The 27,707-nt window shown below is 28.8% G+C and overlaps 1 protein-coding gene and 1 long non-coding RNA gene across 8 annotated transcripts; one reads left to right on the plus strand and one right to left on the minus strand.

Annotated features, from left to right (window-relative positions):
- On the minus strand, positions 1–27,452 carry LOC119687120 (galectin-8-like). 5 transcript variants are annotated; one of them, XM_038101319.1, is made up of 5 exons: positions 22,374–22,466; positions 22,096–22,309; positions 1,432–1,547; positions 279–1,371; positions 8–209 (listed from the first exon to the last, which is right to left on the minus strand). In XM_038101319.1, exons 2-4 carry the CDS (start codon positions 22,285–22,287, stop codon positions 354–356), a joined length of 1,326 nt encoding a protein of 441 aa, XP_037957247.1. In that variant the 5' UTR covers positions 22,288–22,309; positions 22,374–22,466; the 3' UTR covers positions 8–209; positions 279–353. The 5 variants fall into 5 exon arrangements, with proteins under 5 accessions (XP_037957246.1, XP_037957247.1, XP_037957248.1 ...); XM_038101318.1 differs by having other exon boundaries at positions 1–209; positions 22,096–22,674; XM_038101320.1 differs by lacking the exons at positions 22,096–22,309; positions 22,374–22,466 and adding an exon at positions 27,151–27,452 and having other exon boundaries at positions 10–209.
- LOC119687122 lies at positions 21,909–24,592 on the plus strand. Of its 3 annotated transcripts, none has more exons than XR_005253094.1 (4): positions 21,909–21,946; positions 23,290–23,560; positions 23,626–24,160; positions 24,243–24,592. It is a non-coding gene; the product is annotated as an uncharacterized LOC119687122 (long non-coding RNA). The 3 variants fall into 3 exon arrangements; XR_005253093.1 differs by lacking the exon at positions 21,909–21,946 and adding an exon at positions 22,845–22,981; XR_005253092.1 differs by lacking the exon at positions 21,909–21,946 and adding an exon at positions 22,846–22,985.
- Positions 27,453–27,707: the final 255 nt, after the last annotated feature.

Below are 27,707 nucleotides of genomic sequence, written 5' to 3' on the forward strand. Positions count from 1 at the left end.
AATGAAGTTCATTTGAAATGAAACAATTATTTAGTTAAAAATAAATGTGTATGTTTTCGCGTCAAAGTTCCGAATCAAGTACTTAACAATTTTGTTACATATAATGTATAGATAAATATATTTATATATGTATATATATATAAGCATAGATATTCTAATATTTTTTTAAGTTCACTTGCTACAGCCATGTTACAGTCAAAGACAGGAATCTAGAAATAATAAATGAAAATAGTTAATAAAAAGTGTAAAGACATAAAATAAAATGGATAAGAACTTACTATTATTAGTTTACCCTTATCGTTTATTGACTCCTGTTTTTCAGTATCATCGTAACAAAGGTTTTAGTATAAAATTCAGGATTCGTCGCACTCCAAAAATGAACTATTCTCGTACAAACGACTTTTGCCGTTAAAAAGCTTATTATTTTCTAAAAACACATCCCACAACTTAATGTCACCCTGTATATAAATGGTGTCAACAATTTCAGGCTCCAATTGATAATTAAATCTCGTGAGAAATTTACGATCAACATAAACTTCAAAACCTTCTGGTGAACACACAATGGACAAGCAAAATGTTTTGCCAGGTCGTAAATCTGTATCAAGTATAGATCGTTCTTCACGTCCCCAACTGCCATTATACCAAGCATTACGGCATACAATCGCACTACCAATCGCTCCACTTTGTTTTGAGAAACGTGGATTGAAATGGAATGCGATTAATGGATGTGGCCATATATTTTGACCTTGTTGTAAATTAATGTAAAATGAATGCGGTAACAATTTAATGCGGCCTTCTATTTTTATACACCGTCCCACCATAAGAGATTTTGGCTGTAATCGTCCATAGTACGGCATTGATAAGCCCGCATTTTCTTCAGATACAGATTCTGCTTTTTGAGTAGCTAAACGTATTATACGCCATTCTTGCGGTATATGTCCATCAATATCGTCTATATTTTCTTTGTCCTCTTCATTTGTTTGGGGAAGTTTTAATTCCAAACGTATATCTTTTATTTGTGATTCGCTTAAACGTTCCGGATAACTTTCAGCTTCAATACGCTCCATATCGATATTATCAACATCACCTTTTACCTCGATTATGCGTACAGACTTATAGGGTAAACGATGTGCGTACTCAGCAAAATGATGTCCATTTACAGAAATCATGTAACAACTCTCTGTCAGGAGAATTTGTATCGAAAATTTTGCACCGCGATGCAAGGTAAATGGCAGCGCTGAAGCAACTTCTTCGCGTCCCCATACGCCATTAACCTTAGTATTACGTACTATATAATTCTGAGGTAACCGTGGATTGATATGGAGTGCTACATCTTTTGATGGATTGTTCAGAATAAAGTTTATGGAGAATCTGTATAGAAAATATTTTACTTTCTAAATTAAAAATTAAATTATTTTATAAGTTTAATACCTTTCACAGTTGGGAATAATATAGCCGGTAAATGTGAAGCTGGTACCATCTTTTAAATCGAATACATCATGGTTTGCATAAATTGGAGTCAAATCTACGTAATCGTAATAGGTATTCTAGAAAAAAAGAAAGAGTTTTATAAACATTAATATCAATATTAATAAAAACGAAATAGAATTCAATTAAAAAGAATATAGAAAAATGTTTGAAAGAACGTTGATGAATTAAAGAAATACGAACTGTTCCAGAAGTTTTAAAAAATATATTTTGAAAATCAAATATATATCTGCAAACGATTTGAATATTTATTAATTCTCTTTATTTATGATATTCAATGCAAAATATAGATGTTTTAAAAAAAATTTCAAGATAGTGGTTTCAATAGAGTAGAAATATTATGCCCATATAAATACATTGGTAACGACGTTGATAACATTGATACCTAGCACTGCCCACTTATTGTTTATAATTTTTGCAATGCGATCTTATTTCCAGCTATACTCCAACTTCGATAGGTGATTATTCAATTTACAATGACCGGTCAATAATCCCGTAATAATTCTTAGGTTGTTTTTTGATTGTGCTAAGCAATCTTTGAAGCGTTTTAGGCTGTAAGTCCCTAACATCATTTTAGGCTGAGAGAGTCCTGATACAGTTTTCATTCTTTTTTCTCTGCATCATTCATAAGAATAGGTAGAGTTCTTTTGCCTAGACCACAGATTGTTTCTGGGCCTATCATTCTTGAGGCTATGAACTATACTATACAATCATTTAAGCTCACTTATATCGAGCGAGTACGGTAGTGTGATATCACAATGTATTAAGCATTCAAATAGCATAACTGAGATACCAATTTGTTTAAAACCAAAAGTGAGTAAATGACACAAAAACTCAAATAAAATAAAATTATTAAAAAAAAACAAAAAATAATATATAAAAAATAATTAAAAGTAAAATAAACGACAAATGACAAAACAAAAAACAATTTAAAAAATCAACAATAAAAACATTCAACAAATTTTTTGGTAAAACACACGCCTTTTTTGGGGAACTTGATTTTGGCGTTTCGTAGTAATAAGCAAATTTATTCTTGCTTACCTGATAAATTGCGTTAATTTAATTTGAAATATTTGGATAAATTGGAAATAAAATATTTTTAAAATTTTTATAAACAGAATTTCGAGATGTTTGCGTATTAGTCACTTTAAAATCATTCATTTTAATTATTATAAAAAATGTCGTCATCGCCATTGTACTAGCGACGAGTGAATACTCGTCACACTAAAAGCAAAGCGCAGATACTAGATACAAGATACAAGATACAAATACTAATAGATGAGTACTACTGTGTACATTTTTTTGGATGGGTGCTAAAATACGAATTTTATTTATTAAAAGTTCGAGTGCATAAGTTTATAGTTAACCTTGCCCCTTTTGCCAATAAATGAATTATAAATTCTAGGCAAGCACCGAAAGTGATATTAAATTTTTCTGTTGTTTTTTTTTTTGATTGGCAAAAGAATGTCAAACATATCTCCATAAACAAAAATTGTGCTAAAATTGAACTTTAAATTGCAAATTGAAAACATTTTGATTATAGGAGCGCATAAAATTGTTGATAATTTGAAAAGACACAAGTTATTCGGCATGAGTATCTTTTAATAAAAATTGTAAAGAATTTATGACAGGCACTTGCTCTAGTATAAATACCTGATCATTTCAGATATTTCAGTTATTTTAGAACCATAAAGTACAGCCAACAAATAAAGCGGCCCACAGTTCAGTAGGTGAAATCAATAACTGAAGTTATAAAAACGAACACCTTTACTGTTTATAGGTCAAAGTCATAGTCACTGACTATTTCCACTAATGGAAATGTATTGTATATCTATAATTATTTATCGAAAAGGGACCAATAAAACATATATAAATATTTTATACTTTTTTGATATTAATGACTGTTAATTGTGTTGTTAATGCTTTGCTCTTATCTTGAAAAAAATTCAGTGAAAAAATTATATCTGTTACATATTTTAACGACTAAAGTATACCCACCTATCCATTACTTATTTCTAAACTGAACCTCTTATTGGCATAACGTAGATCTAATTGTTTTTTAACACTTACAAATTTACAACCAATTGATATAAGAAACTATCGCACTGAGTTGGTAAAATTCTAACATATAGCCTAGATTCACTTAGCACTTAATGTTATATTTCTTGCTGTATATCTAAACTGGACGTTATTTATTTGAATAACCTCTGTCCCAATTGTTTCACAATACACACATTTATAATTAATTAACATTATGGGTCACTGAAATTGTAAGGTACTTTAACGCATTATTTACTTTTCTTCTGCCTTCCCCAAACCTGCACGATCTATCTCACTGAGTTGGTAATGTCTTTAACCTAGATTTACTTTAAATTAATTTTCCCATTTACTTCTGCAATTTCCAAATTTAGACGATCTATCTCACTGAGATGATATGATACTTCAACGTAGATTTGCTTAAGCATGTCATAAGGATGGATAACAATGTTCTAGCGGAAAAGGTGCTTAAAGTGAAAGTTAAAGAAAGAAGATATAGCGGAAGACCGTGTTTCTGATAAAGTGATTAAGTGGTTTGATCAAGTAGATTTACTTAAAATTTATTATTTCATTTTTTTTGCCAACCACAAACTAATACCGATTTACTTTAACAAAAATCATTGAATTCTAAATCGCACTGATCCTTTCTTAGTGCATAAAATTCCTCATAATGTTATTATCTGGCTCGTTTATTTATCTGTTTACTAAGTTTATCTGTTTTAAAAGCGTGATAAAATTTTTAGTCGAATTTTAATAACAACAGAGACTAAATAAATCAATTTGTCGATATTACTATCTAGTTGATAGTAGATGCTTTCGACGACAGAAAAATTTTAGGGGATTAAAAAATCAAACCGCCTTGGAACTGCTATGGATATCTCTTTGAAATCTTCTAAAAGTTCTACAAAAAATTTGAGAGTATATAAATTAAAGCTAACTTTTGAAATAGTACTTAATTATTGTGTAAAAATTGTATATAAACAAAGAAGTGATGCGGGACCTAAGGACCACAACTTCGCTATACTTAATAGACTGCATACTTAATAGACTGCATACATGCTTAAAATTGAGTATTTTTGTCGAATGAAACAGTGGGTGGGTAGTTCGACTTTGAAAGCCGATGGTAGAAATAAAGTGCACGATAGATGGAAAATTTTTAAGCGAAAATATTTGAAAGATATCAGGGTGTTAATGACGATCTAATCAAAAAATGAATTTACACAAATTGTGTAAGATTATTATTAATAATAAATTCAATTAAAAGATACTAATTAAATTAATTTTTAAATACTATATAAAGAGAATTATTACAATAATTGAACCAAAAACCTCATCTAAGCAATTGTAAGCAAGACTGTTCCAAAACCTAGCTATATTTTATAAATATCATGCTTAAAGAGTCTTGTAAAAACAAAACTATTTAATTATATCCATGCAAATCAAAAGATTTTTAGAATATTAAAGTAATGGTTTATGGGTTAGGCTAAGGCCTTTCTGCACTGCGACCAGCTTGATCTATAGTGCACTTTTAGAGTGTTGAGGTTCTTAAAAAGATTTTTTCTTGAATAATTTTCTTTTAAACCTAATATTTTACTTATTATTAATAATTAATTTTTACTTAACATATAATATATACTTATTATTTTACTTATTATTAAAATTAACGATACTCCTCCTTTAATTCTTCAATACGAGTTATCGTGTTCACGTCTTGAACCAAGAAATTTCTACCTTGGTTCAATATAAAATAGAATAAAGATTTTAAAAAAAAATTTTTTCATTAAAATAAAAACAATAATCATGCAAATTAATAGAAAATAAAATAAATGCACTTAACCTTCTTACTATTTAAAACTATGAAAAATGTTCGCATGTCAGCTTTGCAATTGAATTTAATTGTTTATACAAATTATTTGGGAACTGAAACAATACTCGTACAGCAGTTTTTTTCCTAACCAAGTATGGGAATCCAAGTATTCAGTTTCAGAACAAGCTTCTGAACAAAAGAATATTTATAATATTGTGTTTAAGTATTAAAGTAAATGCTGAATATGGCATCAACATAAGCCGATAAGATTAGTTCATTGATCTGAATAAAAAATGCATTGAATGTTTTAAATGCATTTAATAATAATCGGTAATCATTTATTATGGCTTGTTATTTTGAACGAATTTTTTGCTGTAATTATCAATGAATTAAAAAGGAAAAGTACTGCAAACAGGCTTACATGTTACCTAAATAAGTTTGCTTAATAAGAAAATAGAGTTTGGAAATGTTCTCTGACATCACTGCAATCAATGTGCGAAACTCATAAGAGAAAAATCCAAAAACAATCTCGTTACCAGATACTAATACTAAATTAAAATTGCAAGCAATGTAATGTATCTAGTCTCGTACATAAACACAACAAATGACACTATCCAAAATTTAGAGGACTGGAGGGTTATGATATAGTCAACCAATTTCATTCATTTGGTAACTTTATTTACCTGGAATCGTAAAAAAAAATCCCTGTGGAAAGGTTTACTCGATTAGCTCGAAAATTGTGCCCCGCATATGTTTTTATATTAACTGATAGACTGAACATTGCAAATTGGGTTTTTCTCTTTAAACAGATTAGAAATACTACATATTACATATATGGCTTAAATACGATTTAATGTTTGATTTCCCCACAATATAATGAAAATATATTAATTATACTCTGGATCAGTGCATTCCAAATTAGCAAAGTTAAGCTTAATTCGAAGGTAAATTAAATGTACTTGCATGAGAGAGATCAGAATCACGCCTATCCTTCCAAAAACTCTGAACTAGGTATATACATTATTCGTCAATTTTAAATGTTCAAATAATGTTTATAATATTAGTTCGCATACATATAATCAATACATGTAATCGCATCAATGTAAATAGTAGATAAAGTCAAAACCTGATATATAAGATATATTGACACATTCCAAAAAGGAAAACGTAAAACCAAGACAAAAGTATAATTATATTAAAAATAATTCTTTAAATTCAAAAAAGTAATTTAAAAAAAGTGCTACTGCAACACTGCAGCACTTTTAGCATTTAAAAGTGGTGTAAAATGTGGTTAATAGTTGTATTTTTTTTTTTACTTTAAAGATTTATTTAGACTTATTAAATATTTTATTTTTTACTTATAAATGGAATAATGAAATAATAAGAGTAGGATGAACACTCTCGTTCTAAAAGTTTTTAACACCAACTGCAACATCTCTCATTCGTATAGAAGACCCAATTTTCTTTTTTACTATTAAAAATATATATCTCTAGTACCTAAAGTGATATAACTTATTTTATTAAATTAATATTAAAGTACACCACTTTCAATATATACTCTCAATATAGATCCAAAGACAAAAAAAAGCAAAAATAAGTTTAATCTACGAAGTAACACCTAAAGGCAGTGTTATGGAAAGAGAGTAATTGATGATTGTAAGAGTGGCAGATTAATAAGATTGATAAGAGTGGCGGATTAAGTGGATTACATTTTATAAACAGCAGTCCTACCAGAACTTTTAGAAGATTTTAACTATAAAATGATAAGTACCATAGTACTAAGGAGTATAAAAAGTATTCAATTCCTTTTACTCTTTACGAAGGTCACTATTTGTATTTTGAGCCTTGACAACACTGATTATTGTCAGGTGTTATCTGATATCTCTCTGATTAAGTATGGTTTTTAAAAAAATAACAAAGACAAAAAGTGATATATTATAGACAATGTTTTTAGAATATAGTATGACGCAATTTGATATATAAAGAACAAGAAAATTCTCTTGTTTAATGTCTATGTTTAATGTCTAATAATTTAAACAAAGCAACTTCTTTAAACATATTATCTAATATAATTAATGAAAAAGAAAGATATATAAGCATATGTATATCGTAAAAAAATATGTGTAATGCAAACCACAACTGTTCTAGATAGTGAAAAGGCCTTGGCTTCAAAAATGTGAGGAAATGTTATAATCAAAATTTCAAACTATCGGATCGTAAAACAATTAAATTAGTTTATTAGTTTCAATAGTAAATGGATTGATATATCTATACGATAATAGGTCTACAACTAAACATACAAATAAACAAATTATTAAGTGTTTTTAACACTTAATAACACTGCTTTTATAATTATATGAGCTACTAATTTTTCTAAGAATAACTAACTACGAAAAACAGATTACGATTTGGTTTATAAAATATAAAAAAGTATTATTCATTAAGTTATACAGATAATGAGTAATTGATGTTATCAGATATTTATTTTTATTTCAGATTTTCTTTTACATTCAAAGTTGTATCTTAAGCATAAGATTTTGAGAGTTGTCAGTAATTTATAATAGTATAATCATATAAGAAAACCGATTTTTGCTTTAGATATGCATAACAAAAGAGCAAACTAGTTCCCTGAGGTAAATGAACTATTTATTTATAAAGAACTTATTCAGTAGTTCCTCAAATTAATGTGTCTTATTGAACTAATTCGTCCATGTTTCATACATGTTAGAAGTAAAAATTGGTTTATATATATTTACGGTAAATACGATACGATACACATGATATGATACATATGATAGTTGTACATAATATGATATATATGATAAATTGTTCACCAAAATAGGAACCTATTTTGATTTAAAAATATTTATATATTCCATAATATGTGAAATGTGTTTTAGTTGATTTCATATGTTAGACCAAAAAGTGACCTTAACATGGCTGTCAGGACAGAGAGGTCATGCGGAAAGTGATGAAGCAAAAAACAAGTCAGGCTTGAAACTAAAACCATCTACATAAAACCTAGGCTTCACAGAATTTCTCAGTAAAGATGATTAACGATTTAGAATTTCTTCAAGAAATGAAGATTCAATGCGATCTGAAGAGTCATCACTTAGTATTTACAAGTACAACTAAACTATTCTGCAGACGAAAACACGATACAGTACTATCAACTCTGAGTTGATATCTCAACTCAGATGCTGAGTTAAATATCTAAACTTTATGGTGAGTAAGACAACCGGTGACTGACGTGATTTTAAAGAAACGGATTATAGAGGACTTTATGTAACAAGCAGGTCAAGAAGTTTTATATAGGGAACAGTGGGCCAACATCTGTTTTCAGTCATAAACGGTTATATGGATCCACTATCTCTTGCATTAATTTAATATGTACATCAAACCACCTGTGATACATATTCACTTCATATAAGCTATTAAGTATTTTGAGTGGGTAGTGCATTATTATTGATCATTACAAAATGGAACTATATAAATACACAATTTTTTTTTTAATTTTCATAAAGTAGCTTTCATAATGTTTGAATTTGATTTTCTGTTCTTAGCCATTTGCCGGCAATTTTTGTTTAGTAAAATTTCATTTGCTTAAACACAGAAGAAATTTAGTAAATTATTTTTATGGCATTTGTAATACCAAATGCCTTCACCTCAAGTACTTTTGGCAGCTAATGTTCTTTTATTTTTGTAGTATTTTTTTTGTTTTGTATCTCATTATACCCTTCGCACTATTATGAATAAAGGTATGTAAAATTTTTGAAGGTATTTGTAATGCAAAATGGCAGATGGAATAAACTATATTAATTATGTACATATATTTATATATTAGGTCAGATGACAAGGTGAATCAATTTATATATGTTCGGTCTGTCTGGTTGTGTGTATATGTGTGTCATTTTGTTCTAACTTAGAGATATCTCCCAGTTCTCAAAGTTATCAAATAAAATTTTGACATAGACTTAATGCAATTACTATATTATACATATTTTCGCGGAGCAGTATCTATTCGTCAATGATAAAACTAAGACGTTAACAGCATTTTAATTTCTCTCTCATCTCTCATTAGTAACTTTGCCAAAATTGCTTTTCCATATTTAAATTTCTCAAATCTCAGTGCAGTTTATATCGATGGAAAGACTTAAACATCATTATTTATAAAAAAAAGTTTTCAGGCAATGGATATTCAAACCAAAATAGGTAATGTGTTAGGTGCATCTGCAATCCGCTTCTTCAGAAACAGTTCTTTGCAAGTAAGTTAGTTTATTTAGATATGTTAAAATAAGTACTAAAAACGATTCACATGCAGAAAGTTCAAAAACTACAGTAACACCAGAAATGGGTCTAAAAATACATGACATAATTTTGGAAAACGGCGCATAACCCAAGGGAGATTAAGTAGAAGAAGTGTTTTATGTGGCACAATGAGCAATATTTTACGTCGAGTTTTAGGTTTCAAAAAACTGTGTACACAATAGTTGCCCTATTTACTAATAATGACATAAAAACTTCCATATGAGACTTTATCAGCAACAACTATAGCATTCTAGAAAGATTAAAAATAATTTAATGCGTCATTGCATTACTATGGATGCCATTATATACCGCCTTGATGCTGTATCAAAACAATAGGTCTGTTTGTCACTCCATCTAATTGATAAAGTGTAATGTGTATATACTTGAACTTATTAGCTGATCGAGTTACTTTAAGTAATTTTCTATTCTCACGCATAAACTCAACGGGACTGTGAGATCTTATTGATAATGAGAGAACGTTGACCGCTTGGTGGAAATTATTAACGTTGAGCTAGCAAGGCACACGTACCGTTAACGAATCGTTAGGGCATAAGAATAAATACATTAGAAAATCAGAATAAAGTTGAAATTCAGAAACTAAAGTCTAATGTTTTTATTATTAAAAAACCTTACGTCCTTTTTTTTTTTGATGTAAAAAATCATTAATGGAGACTTTTAAAAAATCAAGATTTCAGTTTTCATCAATATTCTGCCAGATTACCCTCTAACCCAAATTATTAATGTAAGCTTTTAATGTAAGCGATAAGAGAAAAAATTGCCTTTCATCTGTGTCCGCTGTTCAAAATAAATTATAAAAAAAAAATAGAAGTAGATAGGGACTTACATCTTAAAGAATCTTAGTCTGTTTTGAGATCTCAAAAGGTCGAAAGAAGTTTTAAAACCACTGACTTAATAGTTCTGGGATCGCCAGTATAACTTAACATTTTAGTTTATTTTATATTTCAAAAAATTCTTTCGTAGAAATCAAGTTTTATCAAGCAATCTATCGGAAATGTACCTTAAAGATGGGAGCCTAAATTCGAGAATTGTTAAAATAGAGTCGGTTTTGAAGTTAGAAATTCTATTCCTATAATCCTACTTCTGAGAATCGCAGTCAACTTCAAGATTTCCCTTTAAAGAATATTGTAGGCATTTCGAAAGGTTCAAAGTTTTATACCTTACTATAATGATATGGCCGATGGGCCTAAGTGGATCCCTATGATTGCCGGTATAACCCAACAGTTGGGTTATTTTAACTTCCTAGATAAAATTCATTATGTGAAAAATCATTTTTAGCACACGATCTATAGAAAATCTATAAAAAATCTACTACAAAAATGAGATCCACACATTTGAGGATTGTTCAAATAGGTGTATTAGTGTTTAAAGATATTGTATTGAAATTAAAGTCATTTTGCAGTTAAAAATCTGTTTCTTCTCTCCGTACTGTAAACTTATTGTACAACCTTGTAAATTGAGCACATTAATAAAGAAATTTACTGACTATTTTATAAGTATAGTTCTCAGATAAAATAATTATCAAAAATAACATACATACATAAGTACATACTTTAAAATTGTTAGCAAAAATAGAAATAGTCGAAATTCCATAAATCGAAGTATCATTTTGCAAAGAAAAGGTTCAACTTATGGAGATTTTAGAGGATCAATCAAATAAAGCATAGATGTTATAGTGAAGTGAAACATTTAAAAATTAGGGTTTAGCATTTTAATTTTTTTTTCTTATTTTCAGTAAAATAAAGATTCCAAATTATTCTATAAAAATTCGGAATTTTGAATGAGTCTTCTACTTTATTCTTGGAAGGCTGATAAACAATTACATCCACGGAACCCTCATCAACACTTTTCGTTGCGCTTTGGATTGGATCCAGTAATTTAGAGCTATAGTACTCAATAACATCGTCATCTGTAGGAGAGCTTGATGTACAAATTTTATTTTCAAGAGTTATTAAGAAAGTTATTAAACCACGCTACCAGTGATTGGCATTTGCACAAAGAAGCAACATAACATAAGAAAGACATATTTAAACATTTGGTTTGGAAAAAGGGACTTCCCCTAACAGCAAAATGCATTTATACTTAAAACAAAAATTCGACTTATAGAATGCACTTTTCCATATTCCTATCGGAAATTCGAGTTATAGAAGTTGGAGGTGTGGACGTAGAATTGTATGTAATCTGCTCTCTAAAACCTTGGTGCACTGTTTTTGGTTCGAGTTATGGAAGTTTGACTGCATTAAAAAAAAAAAAAATTAAAAAGGAATTTGAAGGAAACTAATTTAAAAATAATAATTATAATAATAAATATATATGTATATAGTGTACTGCAGTTTCGGCGAACCCAAAGTTTAATTTTCCTTCTTATACTCTGCATTTTTTTTTCTTGTATTTTATTTATTTTAGTTTTGTAGTTTTTCGTGCACAAGTGCCAAGGAAAACATTTTAAAAATTTAATATTAAATCTGCTATAAATATGAAATGACGTAAAATCGTGGTTACAACACGCAGGATATTCACAATAACCCTAGCGAATGAGATATTTTTATGGGTCTTACCTCATTAAGGCCATCCTTTCTGGAACGTCTGCAGCAGCACAAACGTTTCATTAGATTAGTAAAGCACATATTATAATATTGTAATGGGGATCGGAGCGCGAAAAGGGAGTAGTTTCAGGAAGTTCACTCAAAATAAATAAATATTGATATTGATTGACTACTCTAAGGAAGTGAAAGTGGAATTGGAATTTGTTGTAGAAGGAAACAATCACACAATTTCCTACGATTTTTTTATAAAATTGCAATTATGCATTTTGTGTTCTAAACTTCTTGGACTTAAAGGAAGTAATGGTTCGTAACTGTAATTTGACATTAAGTAATTGATTCCAGTAATTGAATTACCAATTGTATTTAGTTAATTTATTGTTCATTTATTTGTTCATTCGATTGTTTTTGGTATTTTTATAAACTATAAACGTTGTTTATCGTTGTTTTTGTAACAAATGCTATAAATGGTCTGCAAAATTTCAACTAGTTTTTTTTTTTGTGTGGTTTTATTGTATAATTATTTGGTTTATTTGTTTATTTAAGTAATTTTTTTTGTTTTTTTCAAGTCCATAAAATTATTTTGAAAATAAAAATAAGTTTTTTTATTTGAGATTCAGTTGAGCATATTTTGAGCAAATTTTTGGTTGAAAAAAATTAATTCTTTCTTGACTAAAATTACTTTGGCAGTCAGTTTCAGCGAATAAACGTTGATTTTGTTGAATTAAGTTAAGATTAAATAAATAATTAGCACAAAATGAGCAACTTCGTATATTGTAAAGGCGTTTTTCGTACTGTGAAGTGGAAATGAAGTGATTCACTTGTTTATTCTCATTAGCGCTTCGCACAGATATTTTTCATGTTTACTATTTTTTGTTTATATTAAGTGGCCAACTTAAAAGTATCTAGATACTTAGACAAAAGTTCAGTATTGTCTATAGAAATACTGTGCATTTAGACAACACATTAACTATTTATTTAATTTTAATTTAAAATTTTATTTAATTATTTTTTGCTTTCCTATCTATTTTAATATGTTTCATATATTAGATTTAATTAAACACGTAAGGCGTGGCTGATTGGGAAAATAACCATGAGATTCTCGAATATCAAAAGCGTTAAAAAATTATCAATATTATAAATAATTTTTTTAATAAATTTTTTTTTTTTTAAATAATTTTAGAAAAAAATTCAATCACAGTTTTTTTTTATTTTAATTTTTTTAATTTTTTCTTTTATGAAAACATTTCTGCTTGCCTGCCGCCTGCTGCCAGCGTACAAATCGATTTTCAACTTTAAATTAAATTCATTTTAATTCTCGCTGCTTCCGTTTGATATAATTTTTCTAAAGCGCAGTTGTTGTTGTTGGTTTTTTTTTATTTTATAACTACTTAAAAAAATCTAAAATATTCGTTTGATTAAATTCGTTAATTTTACAAAATAAAAATATTTTGTAATGAAAATAAAATTTATTTCATTGCAAACTCTTGGCTTTCTGCATTCGAAGCGTGTTTCATTGTATATGAACGCGACTAGACTGAAGCGACTTTGGACTAACAAGCAAGCTTACAATTCTCTTGAATACGAGAACACCAGCAGCAACAACAACAACTACAACAGCACAAAAGCATGAAAACCTCCACCAACGAAAAGCTTTCATAATTATGCCGCTGAAAAAAAGAGCTTTTTGTCTTCAAGGAAAATTTAAGAAGCGCTGCCATATTTTCGGTCCTTACGACGCAGACACAGACACAGAAGAAGTCATTTGAAGATGCTGTGAAGCGCTGCCAGACGTCATTTTTCCACAATTCAAAGTGAGTTAAAAGTGCTTTTGTTGGTTGAAAATATATTTATATGTTAGAAGATTACTTAATGGCATGTGTTTACACTATATCAATCAACATATTTCACCAATTAATACTAATTGAGTGGGAATTTTGTATCGAATTACCAAAACATAAACGATAAAAATTTTTATTCGGAAGAACTATACCATCCGAAACCTTTCAATGTGGTAATCATATAATTATAATTTATTTATATAATTTAAGAGTGGCTTTTGACTGGTAGAAACACATTAAGACTATATCAAATCACTATATCATTAATGTCATTATTTATAAGGTAGCTGTCTCGTGACATTTCGAATTGGTAACCATATAACTATCTAAAAAATGCCGTTTGTTTAATGAAAATATATCTATTTGATAATAGATCACTTAATAGCGACGTACGCGAGTTGAAATTAGACGTATTTTCCATACATAAACGATGAATGCTGTTATTCAGAGAGAAAATGTCTGAAAACATTTATATGTGGCAACCATATGCTTATATAAAAACTAACTTTGGATGAATAAAAATATAATATTATCATAACAGATTACTAATACTACCTTTACACTGCAAATAACACATATATTCGTTATTAATTCATTGAGTAGAAATTTTATATGGAATTTTTATTACTGATACATAAATGATGAATATCTTTATTTAATAAAATTCTACTTCAAAATATTTTGAAAGTGGCTTTTGATGGATGAAACTATATCTTAACTACATTAAATATTAGTCACAGTACTAACACATAAACGATAAATTCCTCTATTAAGTAAAAAACTGGCTCAAAATAATTCAATGTGGCAACAATATAACATAATAATATAAATAATAGCTTTCGATGAATGAAAATATATCTATATAATTATAGACTATTATTAATATGTTCACATTATTGCAATTAACGCAATTTCACAATTAACTCAATAATTGTTTAAGAATTAGTCACATTTAAGATACAAAAAGTATGAATGCCTTTAATATCGACAAAGTTGATATTGTCGACGAATGATTTCGGCATATGGACCAATCCGTTTCAGGATCACATAATTTTCTTTATGTAAAAATATAATTTATATTAGTTTAGTGGTACATTCACACTGTCTCATTTAGGCACTTGCTCATTTATATTAATAAGTGAACGTTCACACTATAATGAGCGCATTTATGGCAGTGTTAGAACTTTTATAAACTTCATTTAATAATATATCACACAAAAAAATTAAATAAATAATTGATATATTAAATCATTTATATGTGTTCTATATACAAATTACATATTCAATTAATAAAAACAAAGATTTTATTAAATACTTACTTCTTCAGTGCCTTTGTTTACAATTCAACTGTTGTTTTTTTACATTTTACATATCAAACATATGACACAAATTTTAAAATTTTTTACTTTCCTCCGTGGGAAATTTATTTTTAAGGATTGCATTCGACATTTTTTGCCTTAAATTAGCTGATTTATTGATAATGAACTCATTTATATGAAATTACTTTGTATGGTCAGTCGTTGTGGCTTTAATGCGCAAAACCGCCTAAATGACACAGTGTGAATATGCTATGAGAAATTTCATTTTTAAGTTAAAAATGTAATAATCTTTACGATATTTTGAACACAGAAAATTTAAAATATATTTATTCTTAGTGGAATTTGATGTTAGACTTAAATTATAATATACATAGATATATTCTATTTGAAAAAAAAAACATAAAACCACAGCAATTAATATTAATAACAACAATAATATATTTAAAGTATCTCAACATCCCATATGCCGCGCTTACAAAACGTAGTGCAAGCAAGTCTTTTCGTATTGTTTACATGATTATTTGCGCACGTAATATTGTTTTTGTTTTTGTTATTATTTTATTTAGTTGCCAACAACATTAAAAGCTTAATCTCACTCTCGTCTGCATACAAACATTTGTGTTAAAAGTCTGATAAGAAAGATTTTTTCTGTTCTCGCCCAGAATACTTTAGCTCTGAGGTCGTATGACTTTGCATAGAATCAAGTGAACTCGGGTTCTTATCGGAATTCATGGCAGCTTAGTGGAACCCTTTGAATTGTTCATGAATTACTCATAATCATAATCTTTTTTGTTTTCGTTTACAAACTTTTGCGAAAAAAAGTATAGAATTCACAACAAACAATCAACAGGTAAGCTTCGCAAAAGCTCCAAGCAGAAAATTGTCGCAGAGAAAAATCGAGACATGCACTGAATCTTAATGGAGATAACGAATCTTTGAACAGCGAAACTAGATCGAATCGCAATGATGACTTCATAGATTGTTTATTAAACAGATAAAGTCTCACTGAAGTTTGCTGATAATTTTTTATTATAAAAACTAATGCATTGAACTGATTAAATTAGAAAAAAAAATAATGGAAAAAAAAACAAACTGGGAGATGTAGTCTTATATAAACAATAGGAACTACCACAGATGTTCGAAAAAATATAAAAGAAATTTTTTTTTTTCTTTTTTTGTTGTTTTTCTGCCGACATAACCTACTCTTAACTCGAAACACCCTGGCAAATCATGCTTCACCTTTTTTAACTCCTCGGAAAAGTGCGTTGCATGAAAGTCTTGAATATATCTACTTGGGATGGTTATCACTTCTCCATATGACAACAATTCTTGAAAGTATATTTTTTTGTTACTTTCAAAGTATATATAAGTCAGATATAGTGTGCAAGAGATACAGCCATGGCGGCAACCGAAATATGAATCCATGTATTGGGTCAGATTTTTTTTCTGTATAAATCAAAACTTTTTGATTACAATGACGCTCAATTTATCTAGTAATGCTACATGGTATAGCCTAGTTAACTTATGCCCCTTCTCGATGTTGTCAAACACGTCTTTGCAATTCCAAAAAACATTTGTTATGACCTTTTCGACTAACACTACAGACTGCCTCTTTAGCAGAATTGTTTGGGCTTTGCCACATAGTGATGGAATACTATACGACACTATAGGTATCAGTTATAAGCTATGAACCTGCTTTTCAATGTTTTGTTTTGTTTCTTGGGATCTGCAGTATATCCCAAGGATCTGCGTCAACCAAGCTACTATGACTACCTTTAAAGGTAGTCATATAATAATGGCATATACCTATAATAATGCAGAGTTTACGAGTTTGGATTAAATATGTAACTATTGTGTATTTTTACAACACTACAAATAAAACTGAAATAAGACTTGAAGTAGACCGATGAAAGAAATTATTAAAAATAATTTTAACAACAAAAACAATTGGTCACGTTTCTAAGAATTATTTATATAATCAAAATGTTTGCTATAAGACATTTGCTTGATATTCCAATGAATGACTTTTCAAGTACCCTATGCATATACAATAATATATATAATTATAGAAAATGATTTTTTTGTGGTGCGCTCCATCTACCGCCAACGAGAAACAAGTTCAAATAGACATAAAACGATATCTAGTGTTAAATGCTTCAATTTTAAGTTTTTTTTTAAGAGAAAAGAAAGTAACAGACTAAAATAGGTGTCAGTATTATAGAAGTTCTGATTTACATAAGAAACAATACCTGTAAGCAGTTTTTCTTTAATTTCTTTCCCATCCCATGTTTTTTCGTGAAAAAGTAGGGCGAGTGCCAAGTATCGGATTTCAAGTCAACAATAAATTTAGACAAAGTTTGTTCTATATTTCCAAAGACAGCTGTAAAAATTTTTCCGTAAATGTTATAATATATACACCTATTATTAAAAAGTCACTTTCGAGAGAGGTTCATAAAACTACATAATTTAGAACACTTCTGATTTAGGAAACACGTATCTGTTGCAGACTGAAAAAAGGATTTTGATTGAATTCACATCTTCAGTTTTTGAAAAATATACGACTATATAGATAAATGCATACTTATATATATATTCACATAACACATATATATTTAAAAAAATATTGATAAATTATTTGCTTTAAGCATTGACAACAAAATCAATATTAACTAATTTTTATTATTTAATTCAAGTACTAAGTGAGTGTACAAAATAGCTCAAAAGGTGATCAACTCTGAAGGAGTTAGCGGTAACAATTATCAAGAAGTTTATTATTTCAATATCTTTCACTACTAAGCTGAAGTTAAAGCTATTCATGAAACAAATGAGATGAAGAAGTGTAATAAGTTCATATGATATAACATATGTTATAGTTACATCTGCCATCTCTCGAACAATCAAGCTAATTTCAAATCAGTCACAATAGACGACATTAAGAGCAGTGGTCTTAATGTTATAACTGAAGCAAGCAGCATTCCTCTAACAGAGATTTCGAATTACAGTGAGATTGTTAGATTGTGACACGTTATAATGTTGTTAAGATGGCAAGGTAAGGCACAACTGCATACCTTTATATCCTATAAAGACACATAAGACACAAAATAACTGTAAAAGTGGATAGCAAATGAAAACCACATAGTCTACTAAGACTATAAAATAGTAAAAACATCCAGCAGTCGTCGACTACACTTAATAAACGTTGTTGACGAATGGAATGACATAGCTATGTAAACAGGATCAAATTCGGAATTCCCGTTAATTTAACAGAAGCAGTATTAGTTAGTTTACTATACCTCCATCAGTACAAGCAACCGCTTAACAGATGTTCGTGAGTCTAGATTGAGTGACTCCAGAAGTAGCTTTGGTACAAGTTATGATGACGAAAAAACAAAATCATTGGAACTTTTCTAGTTTAAAAAACTAAATGGGTTTATAAACATCCAAGTTTGTTTAATGATTGGTTGGAAAATAACAGTATATTATATATTACTATAGATTTATAATTAGTGAACGGCATATAAATACCTGCACCATAGAGTACCAGTTCAACTTCTATAAATTTTTTATTGGTTGCCACTATATACTGTAATCTTAACAATGAATAGTTTATTGGGTCTATTGTACTCGTTCAAAGACGTAACATAGACAGTACGACTTTTGATTTATAATATGGAGAATGTAAGGATTGATTATTGGTAAAGTATTTAATACTTGTATCTGATAGATATCTTTCTAAAAGTATAATATCGGAAATTTAGAGTAATTTCTCTGTAATCATAGCTCCCATGTCGTGGGAGTTATGGTATTCTGTGTGATATGTTAAGTGTGTTTACTTCTAAAAAAAAAATTCAAAAAAAACTTTATTATCTGATTTGTAGTTTTTATATGATTTTTACATATTATATATATATATATAAATTACATATTTTTAAGCATTGTTTGGCTTTCTTTGCCATAATTTGTTCTATATATGAAAGTATTATCTTCGACTTATCATACTTCCGAGCAATTAAAATTTGATGAGTTAAGTGAACAGGTTTAATTACTTATGTTTATTTTTAAATATTTTTCGGGAATATTTTAAGTAACAAATGTTTTGAATCAAATTTGATAACGTCAATCGGTCTGGGCAAATAACTAATTAAATATGTACAAATGTTTGTAAAATTACTTAGCAAATATTGTGTCACTTATAAATTTAAAGTATGTATAAGTAAAATGAAAGATTCTTGTCTGATCAGTACTTTTATGTCAACTGAGTATCTCAAAAGTGTATAAAATTTAAAATTTTACAGCATTGCTCAACAAATATTAAAATTTTACATATCAAATTTGATAGTCATTATCAGATAATTGAATTTTAATATTATTTTTTAAGTCTGAACTGTGATTGTTACATGATTTAATTAAATATTAAATATTACTTGAAATATAAATATAAATTTTAAAATAAATTGATTTTTAACATCCGCTTTGACGAAAGAAACGAAGTTGTTAATAAAAACTATTATTTTCAATTGAGAAACTTTTTTGAAAAAAAAATGGTATTTAAAAATTTTGATTAATTAATAATAATAAAAAATTTTGTTGTTGAAATTAACTACTGTTCGATAAAAATTTTAATATAATTAATTTTAATCTCATACTTTCAAGAACAAATCTTGTGAATAAAAAGAGTTAAATCGTTGAATAAAATTGTTGATTCTAAGTAAATTTATTTAAAAAAATGGATCCAAAAAAGTATCAATGAATACTGGAATGGAATAGACGGCCTATATCATTCCAAAAATTCCTAAATTTTGATGCCTAAAGAGCAAATACCGCTCTCAATCTAAGCAAGAAGAGTCTAAAGTCACTCTCTGATGCACTAACAGGCCACGCCGCATGTAATAAACACCTACATAAAATAGGTATATCAGACACTAATATTTGCAGATTCTGCTGTGATGAGGAAGAGTTTATGGAACATCTGATCACCAACTGTGATGCACTAGGCCACAGAAGAAACAAAATTTTAGGTACATACTAACTAGAGGATGAAGACCTTCGAAAACTCCCTCCGAAGGAGCTGGTTCGATAGTAAATATCTAAATACAAAGGGGTGCACAATAGATCAAACTGATCGCAGTGCATAGGGGCCTTAGCCTAACCCGAAAATTCTCAAATACCATTGCTCGGTAATAAATACCAATATTATCCATCGAATCTCCTCCACAGCCTCTAAGCTTTTGAAACTGACAAACGAGTTAATTACTAAGCATTTCATCTAGTTTTTTTAATTGAGTGGTACCATCTAGCTTCATATATAGAACCCCATTAGGTCTCAAATATCTCAAATAGTAGTAAGACAAAAAAAGTATAGTCAATCTTATTATTTGTCACTTGGATATTGTTGGGAAGATTAAAGCAGAAAGCAAAAAATATTAAAGGTAATACATTTAACAACAAGATATAAAATCAAAAAAGTATATAAGGGAGTTTAAAACCTGGTAGACATGAGTATAGAAAACATTTTGCACTACAGTAACTCAACTTCATTTGTGATAAATTTTAAGCAAAAGAAAAAGTTAAGATAATGAAAATGTCACATTTTAAAATAAATGTCAGTGACAGTTAATTTTAATAAAATCGTGAAAATATTTTGAAAATAGTGCAAACTTTTAAATTTGAATATAGAGAAAAAAAGTGTAACTGTTGTTAGTTTAAAATGAAATGGAAAATAATAATTCGTATATTTGAAATCTACTAAAACTATAATAATCTATAATTTTAATAAACTATAATAATCAACTTTTAAAATTTCCCAGATACACATGGTGTTTGGAGCATATATTTTTTAACATTAGTATTTGTAAACAAAAAACATATGATTTTCTTAATTTGCTGCAGTATGAACACTTTCGAAATGAACTTAATTCATTTTCACGAAATTATAGAACATAGTATAACATATAGAAATAGGACGTGTGCGAGTTCGAGTAAATTGAGGTAAAGTAAATTGAAACTTCCTAGGAATTTTTTGTACTGCAGTTATGTAAATATTTATTTATTGCACTTATTTTTGGTTAAAAGTTTTCTCTAATTTTTGTCTAATTTAGCCTACTCAAAATTCTGGTAAATACCAACATTCTCTGTCATACCGACATAATTTACCATTTCCCTCAATTTACCCTCAACTTACTCGAACTCGCACACGACCATACCATAATATTCTATATTCCAAAAAGGTTTAACAATTTTTTTGAGATATTAAAATATTTAATAAAAAAGACTGTTACACTTTTTATAGCCATCACTGTACGAAGAGAACATTTTAAATTTTGCAAATGTCAAAATTGCTTTATGTATGAGCACGAGAATATGTGATAATTGTAAAGAAAAACAACTGCAAGCAACACACACACACATTCATACAGAAATGAGCAATGCATATGAGTGAATCAAAATAAAAATAATAAGTAAAACAGAAAATAATGGCTGGGCAGTGCTGTGCTGTGCTGTGCCTTTCAACTCTCCCCGTTTAGTTTATATTATAAAAATTAGTAAACATTACTAAACGCTTAGAAATATAGAATTTTTGGGAATGTACGTAATTCTTATCTTAACATACGATATAAGTTAAATAATGAAATGGCGCAATAATAGTTATCAGTTATCATTTTTACTTTACGCCTTAACATAAATAAAAACAAGATAAATTAAGTAAAATACTGAATTGTGATATTGATATTTACTAGCATTTCTTGCCCCTGGATTTCCACAATTTCGTTGGGGCTGTACGCCATGTCATAATAGTTGTGCTGATATCCAGTATTCGTATTGACATTTTGCTGCGCACCAAAATTATCAATCACTTCGAAAGCCTCCGCCGATGCCTCGATGGCAGCAAAATCAATGCCCGGATTACGCGACTTGAAATTCGACATAATCGCTAACTTCGAATCGTTTCTATTGGCACAAGACAAATTATTACTAAACGAATTATAATTATTATAAACTAAGCGTTTGGCACCGTCACTTGTCTGCTGCTGCTGCTGCTTCTGTGTGGAGCTATTTTCTTGCTCCTCCAATGCGTAACGCAACCACACTTCGCGACAATAACGTTGAAATAAATCTCTTTCTTTTTTCACTTGCAAGTACTGAAACGCTTTCGGCAAATTAAAATTACTACACCAAATTGCATCCACAAGAGCGTAAATAGAACTGTAAGCACAAAACACAAGAGCTGCCATAGAAGATCTCGGCAGTCAGAAGAATCTCACTCGCAGAAAAAAAAAACACGTAACACGCTCCTATAGCACTTAACTGCTTCTCTTATTGAATTTTTCACTGACTTTTTATTTACTTTGCTTGTTTTATACTATTTTTATTTAACTAGTTTTTCAGCTTCTCTTTCGCATACGGTTCGTTCGTCAGCTGCTTGCTCCGTACGTACATATGCAAACGTATGCAATGTGCGTAAATGCGTTTGTGTTTGTGTTCGTGTTTGGTATACACATATACGATATTGTGTTGTGCTAACCGCGGTATGAACTCAGTTCTAATTAGAATTTCTATGCCAGTTTCATGTGGCTCTCTTGAAGTGACAATGCTTAACTAAAAAAAAAACCAAACCAAACTGTGGGTAAAGCATGGAATCAATTTGTGTTGTGGTTGACGTTTGTCTTGCTTTATTTGTGAAATTGACTTTTTATATCTATTTTTATTATTATGTTTTCAATAAACAATCGAATTGATAATGTTTATGCGTACACTTAATAGTATTTAATAGCGTCATAAGTCTAAATCAACACATTTAACAAATTTAACAAGACAACAAATAAATACTCTCTGAAGCGATTGGTCAAATCCTAGTTTGTTTTTGTTTTTTTTTTGTTTTTATAAATTAATTTCAAAAAATTTATTCCTAATAAAATATTAATTATTAGAGATCGAATTTTCTGAACTACCAGTCTACGGAATCAACCACGCCACTTGACAGCCAACGATCGACCAACGATCAGCGTGCAGCTGAGATGACAGTGGTTCCAAGAACGGTTGGGTCTACGTCCCGGAGCCACTCGTCACCTACGACGACCAAGTACCGTTCAACACCTCCCAAAGCGATTCCACAAGCAGATCCCGGCGGGTTACAACAACAACAACAGCGCAAGCGCCTGTGGACAAGCTAATCGCCAGGAACGTCCTACTATCAATTAAGTAAATATAATATTTGATGTAAAAAATATTTTTTTAATAAAAATATTTAATTGTATATTTTTTAGGAAGCTCACAAGCTTCGAAATGTTAGCAAGGCAGATATCACTCCAAGAGAAAAATAAAAATGTCCTTCGGAGATCATTTGATGATATGAATACAATTATATTCTGGCTATAAAAGAAGCTTCAATATACGATGTTACACTGTGGCCGATTCGTCAATTGCAGTAACAGGTCAACAGATATCGTTCTGCTTTCCTTCTCACACTATCATCACTTAACCACACCTTAACTCATGCATACGACTTTGTAATTCCTTTGTTGTTGTTGTAACTTACAACGATCTGTACATGTAGTCTGTTTTGGGGGTCTATTTTTGGAACGAAACTTGCTCAGCGATGTAAACCTGGCCTTATCTATTTTATACATACATACGTGCGGGACACAACAGCAATATATTGTCCCACTTTTTGTTTGGATTACGACGACTGTAAAAAAAAATATACTACAAACGGAATATAAACAATTTTACGATATTCACACAAATCTTGAAAGGCTTTTAACATGTTCTTGTAAACTGCACTATTTAGAATACGATTGGGTAAGAAAAAGTCTTATTTTTTAAAAATATATTTTACTTTCTAAACAATACCACTAACTAACTTTTATTGATTTTAAAACAGGTCTGACCAGACACTGCTATGACCCTGCTACTCTAAAAACATATTCTTCCTGTAATCCGAACTGTTTTTAATACAATTGAATAAGAAAAAAACAGTTAATTTCTTTAAAATATATATTATTTTATAAACTGCACACCTGTGACTAACTGTTATGCAGATCTACCAAGACTCCGTTATCACCCAGCCATTCTGGAAACGTACTATTCTTGTATACTCCCCGGTGGTAAATGAAAACAAAATCTTAACACGATGATTAGGTTACAATCTATTGTATAATATATTCCATATGACACCACTAAAAACTTTATTGAAGTTATGTAAAGTTTGCTGGCTAACTTAATGCCATCTCAATTTAATTTCAGGACCGACTGGATCCACGTTTCAAGAGTTTTCCAAGTAGACACGAATCTAGAACAAGGGATAAACAACAGGACTTTTTTATGGACTACAACAACAATAATAATCTATATAGTACATTACCAAGATAAGAATGTGTACCTTAAGTTATCACTTCAAAGTTTCAGACCATTTAATATTTTGTAAGAGAACCCTTCATATCAACGAATTTGTATTTATGGCAAAAAATCCATAGAATTTTTTAATGATGTCATGAATGATAATAATTTTAAAAAAATGTGGTAACTATTTATTTATTAGTTTTCTAAATTCAAGACAATATATTTTAATTAATTATATATATTCATTATGTTGAATTATATGGAAATAATAGAATACTCCGCATGATACTTCTATTTTTACGTATCAAAAAATATATATTTATATGCATATATATATATAACAGTTATATATAAAAGTTTGTACCATAATATGTAGTTCCAAATTTTGAATAAAAATAATTATTATATTGGTATTCTTGTAACCCGTGGAGATTTATCGTGCAGATAACGTGAAAAGAATTGCAAAAACGTATACGTGGGTTAGATGTATAGGATGCATATATGTATAGGATAGTTATATTATGGTAGAAAGTATTTTAACCAACTGATCAATACAGTTAAGCATCGTATACATTATATATTATTTAATATAAAAATATTAAATCACTTTTTAAAATGTGCTTTCTATAGCCAAATATATAATTATAATTAAATTGCATATAAATATATATAACAGTAAACTCTCCTAAATTAAAATTACATTGTTTCGCGTGTTAGTACAAAAATAAATACAAAATTAATTTAAAAATGTCATTTTAATTTTATTTTCTATATATATATATATATATTTTTTATATATAACAATCCATATTGTTTGTTATTGTGGATTAATTTATAAAACTCCAATGTAGGACCCAACGTTTGGTCATATACTTAGAGAAAATTTATATCTACTTTTATAGCATTTGATTGAACTATTAATTAGATAGTCAAAATAACGAGTATGGTAATTCCCTATTAATCATCAAGGTATCTACAAACAATTTATAATTCCTTATATTATAATTTAATTGTTATAATTTTTGGACGTTAAAATTTCGAAGAGTTCTAATATCAGAGTGTCCACTGTATTCTATATAATAGTTTGAATGAACTTCTATATGTGTAACATATCAAAAAATGACATTTGTTTGCCTTCACAAAAACTTCCTGAAGATGACCGTTGAAGAGGTCCAATATATTGGACGTTTTATAAAATGAAATATATGTTTAAGTATAGGTAACCAACGTAAATTATTGTAAAATAAAAATACAACTAATATAGTAATAAAAGCACTATAACATATCACACAAATCTATTGCTTTCATAGATTTGAAGACTTTCACGCCCATGTCTTCATCGTGGAACCAATCTTCTACTCAGACGATTCAGTACAACTCGATAATTCAAACAAGACTCTGGTTATTTTTAGTAATTATTATTAATGTATTTAGTTTTAACAAAAATATACTTTGGTAGGGGCTTTCAGATAATTTTCTAGATTAAAATAATGCTTTTATGTTTATATATTAAACATTCATAATGCATTTATAATTTTACGATTTTCCATCGATTTATTTCGGGGTGGCTTCTGATTTCCCTTTGCATGCATAGTGATCCCTGATGAGAATCTCCTTGACAAATATATGCTGTTAACCTTCAATGTTGAACTCGTTTCTGAAAGTCGCATGACACAAGTAGATAAGATAGATAATAGTTTCACCTTATGTGGTACTTAACAGAAGCATTCCCATTTAAGATACCAGTGATTAATCTGAGTTCACATATTTTTAGATTAAAATATCTATCATTTTTAACATTGATTTGTGTGATCTATTTGGACAGCCTTAGACCTTGCTTAGTTCAATGTTTTAAACATTGTTCAGTCTGACAAGTTGATATCTCGCAATGAGATTCGGTTTCTAGGGAGTTAGTATACTGTTTTCTCTACACTTGACAGCTATTTGGTCATCATCGAATGTTTCTGGTTGGTGTAACAATAACTAGTAAATAGTAAAGCTATTTATGTGATTAGTTTTACAAACAAGGCCATTCGTTATCAAGAATTGAGTGTCACACACAATTTCCGTCGAAGTTACACTTATTGCAAGAAAAAAGAACTGAGGAACCTTCTCCAAAAGCGAGGAATCTATTACTCTAAGGCTATAATAACGTTATATTATACTCTAATATAACTTTAATAATAATATATAAGACTAACTAACTCTAAGAACATAATAATATAACTTTAAGTCATATATAAAAAATAAATTAAATAACATTTCCATAAATATTAGATTCCTGGAGAATGCGTCCCATTCTTCCAATGAATGAATAATGAATTCTTAAGTAAATTATATTTTATAACCGATTTTCAAAAAATTTTTATAGATATTCTACTCTTTTTTTTATTTCACTATTATTTTTAGTACATATTCCATAAGAATAAAAGTGCTATAAAAGTGCTTACCTCCTTCTCTTCGTCGCTGCAACTGTTGACTTCCTTACTTATGCAGGACAATTTCGAAGATCTTTTGCGGGACTTAGATTTTTTATAACAAGGCATTTTTAGTAAAATGTTTTTATAATATTATTAAACGTGAAATAGATGTAGTCCAAATATCATATACACTATTATTTATAATTCATTATTTTCTATAAGTTTCTGCAGGGAATTTAGTTCTGTCTTCTATGAGGCCACATAGACAAGTTGTTGGTTTGTATTAAAAATAATTTTAACTCAATATTTTCCAAGATTTCTCAATTTTTTTTCTTTAAAAATGATAATAGGAAAATAAATAAAATATGATTCAAGGTATGTTCTTGAGACACAAATTGTCAGTTAATTGGTTTATCAATATTAACTGATAACTCGTCAAGTAGTACAAGAAACATTGATATGGAAAATAAACGGTAGATAGTAGCTTTTGCAGAGTATTGCTGCCATATTAAATATTAAGTTATTATTATTAATTAATATATTAATTTTATGTATGTTTTGATTTTTTTATTATTGCAAATGAGTAA

This window comes from Teleopsis dalmanni, chromosome X, assembly GCF_002237135.1.
Source record: "Teleopsis dalmanni isolate 2A chromosome X, ASM223713v2, whole genome shotgun sequence".
NCBI classification, from domain to species: Eukaryota; Metazoa; Arthropoda; class Insecta; order Diptera; family Diopsidae; genus Teleopsis; species Teleopsis dalmanni.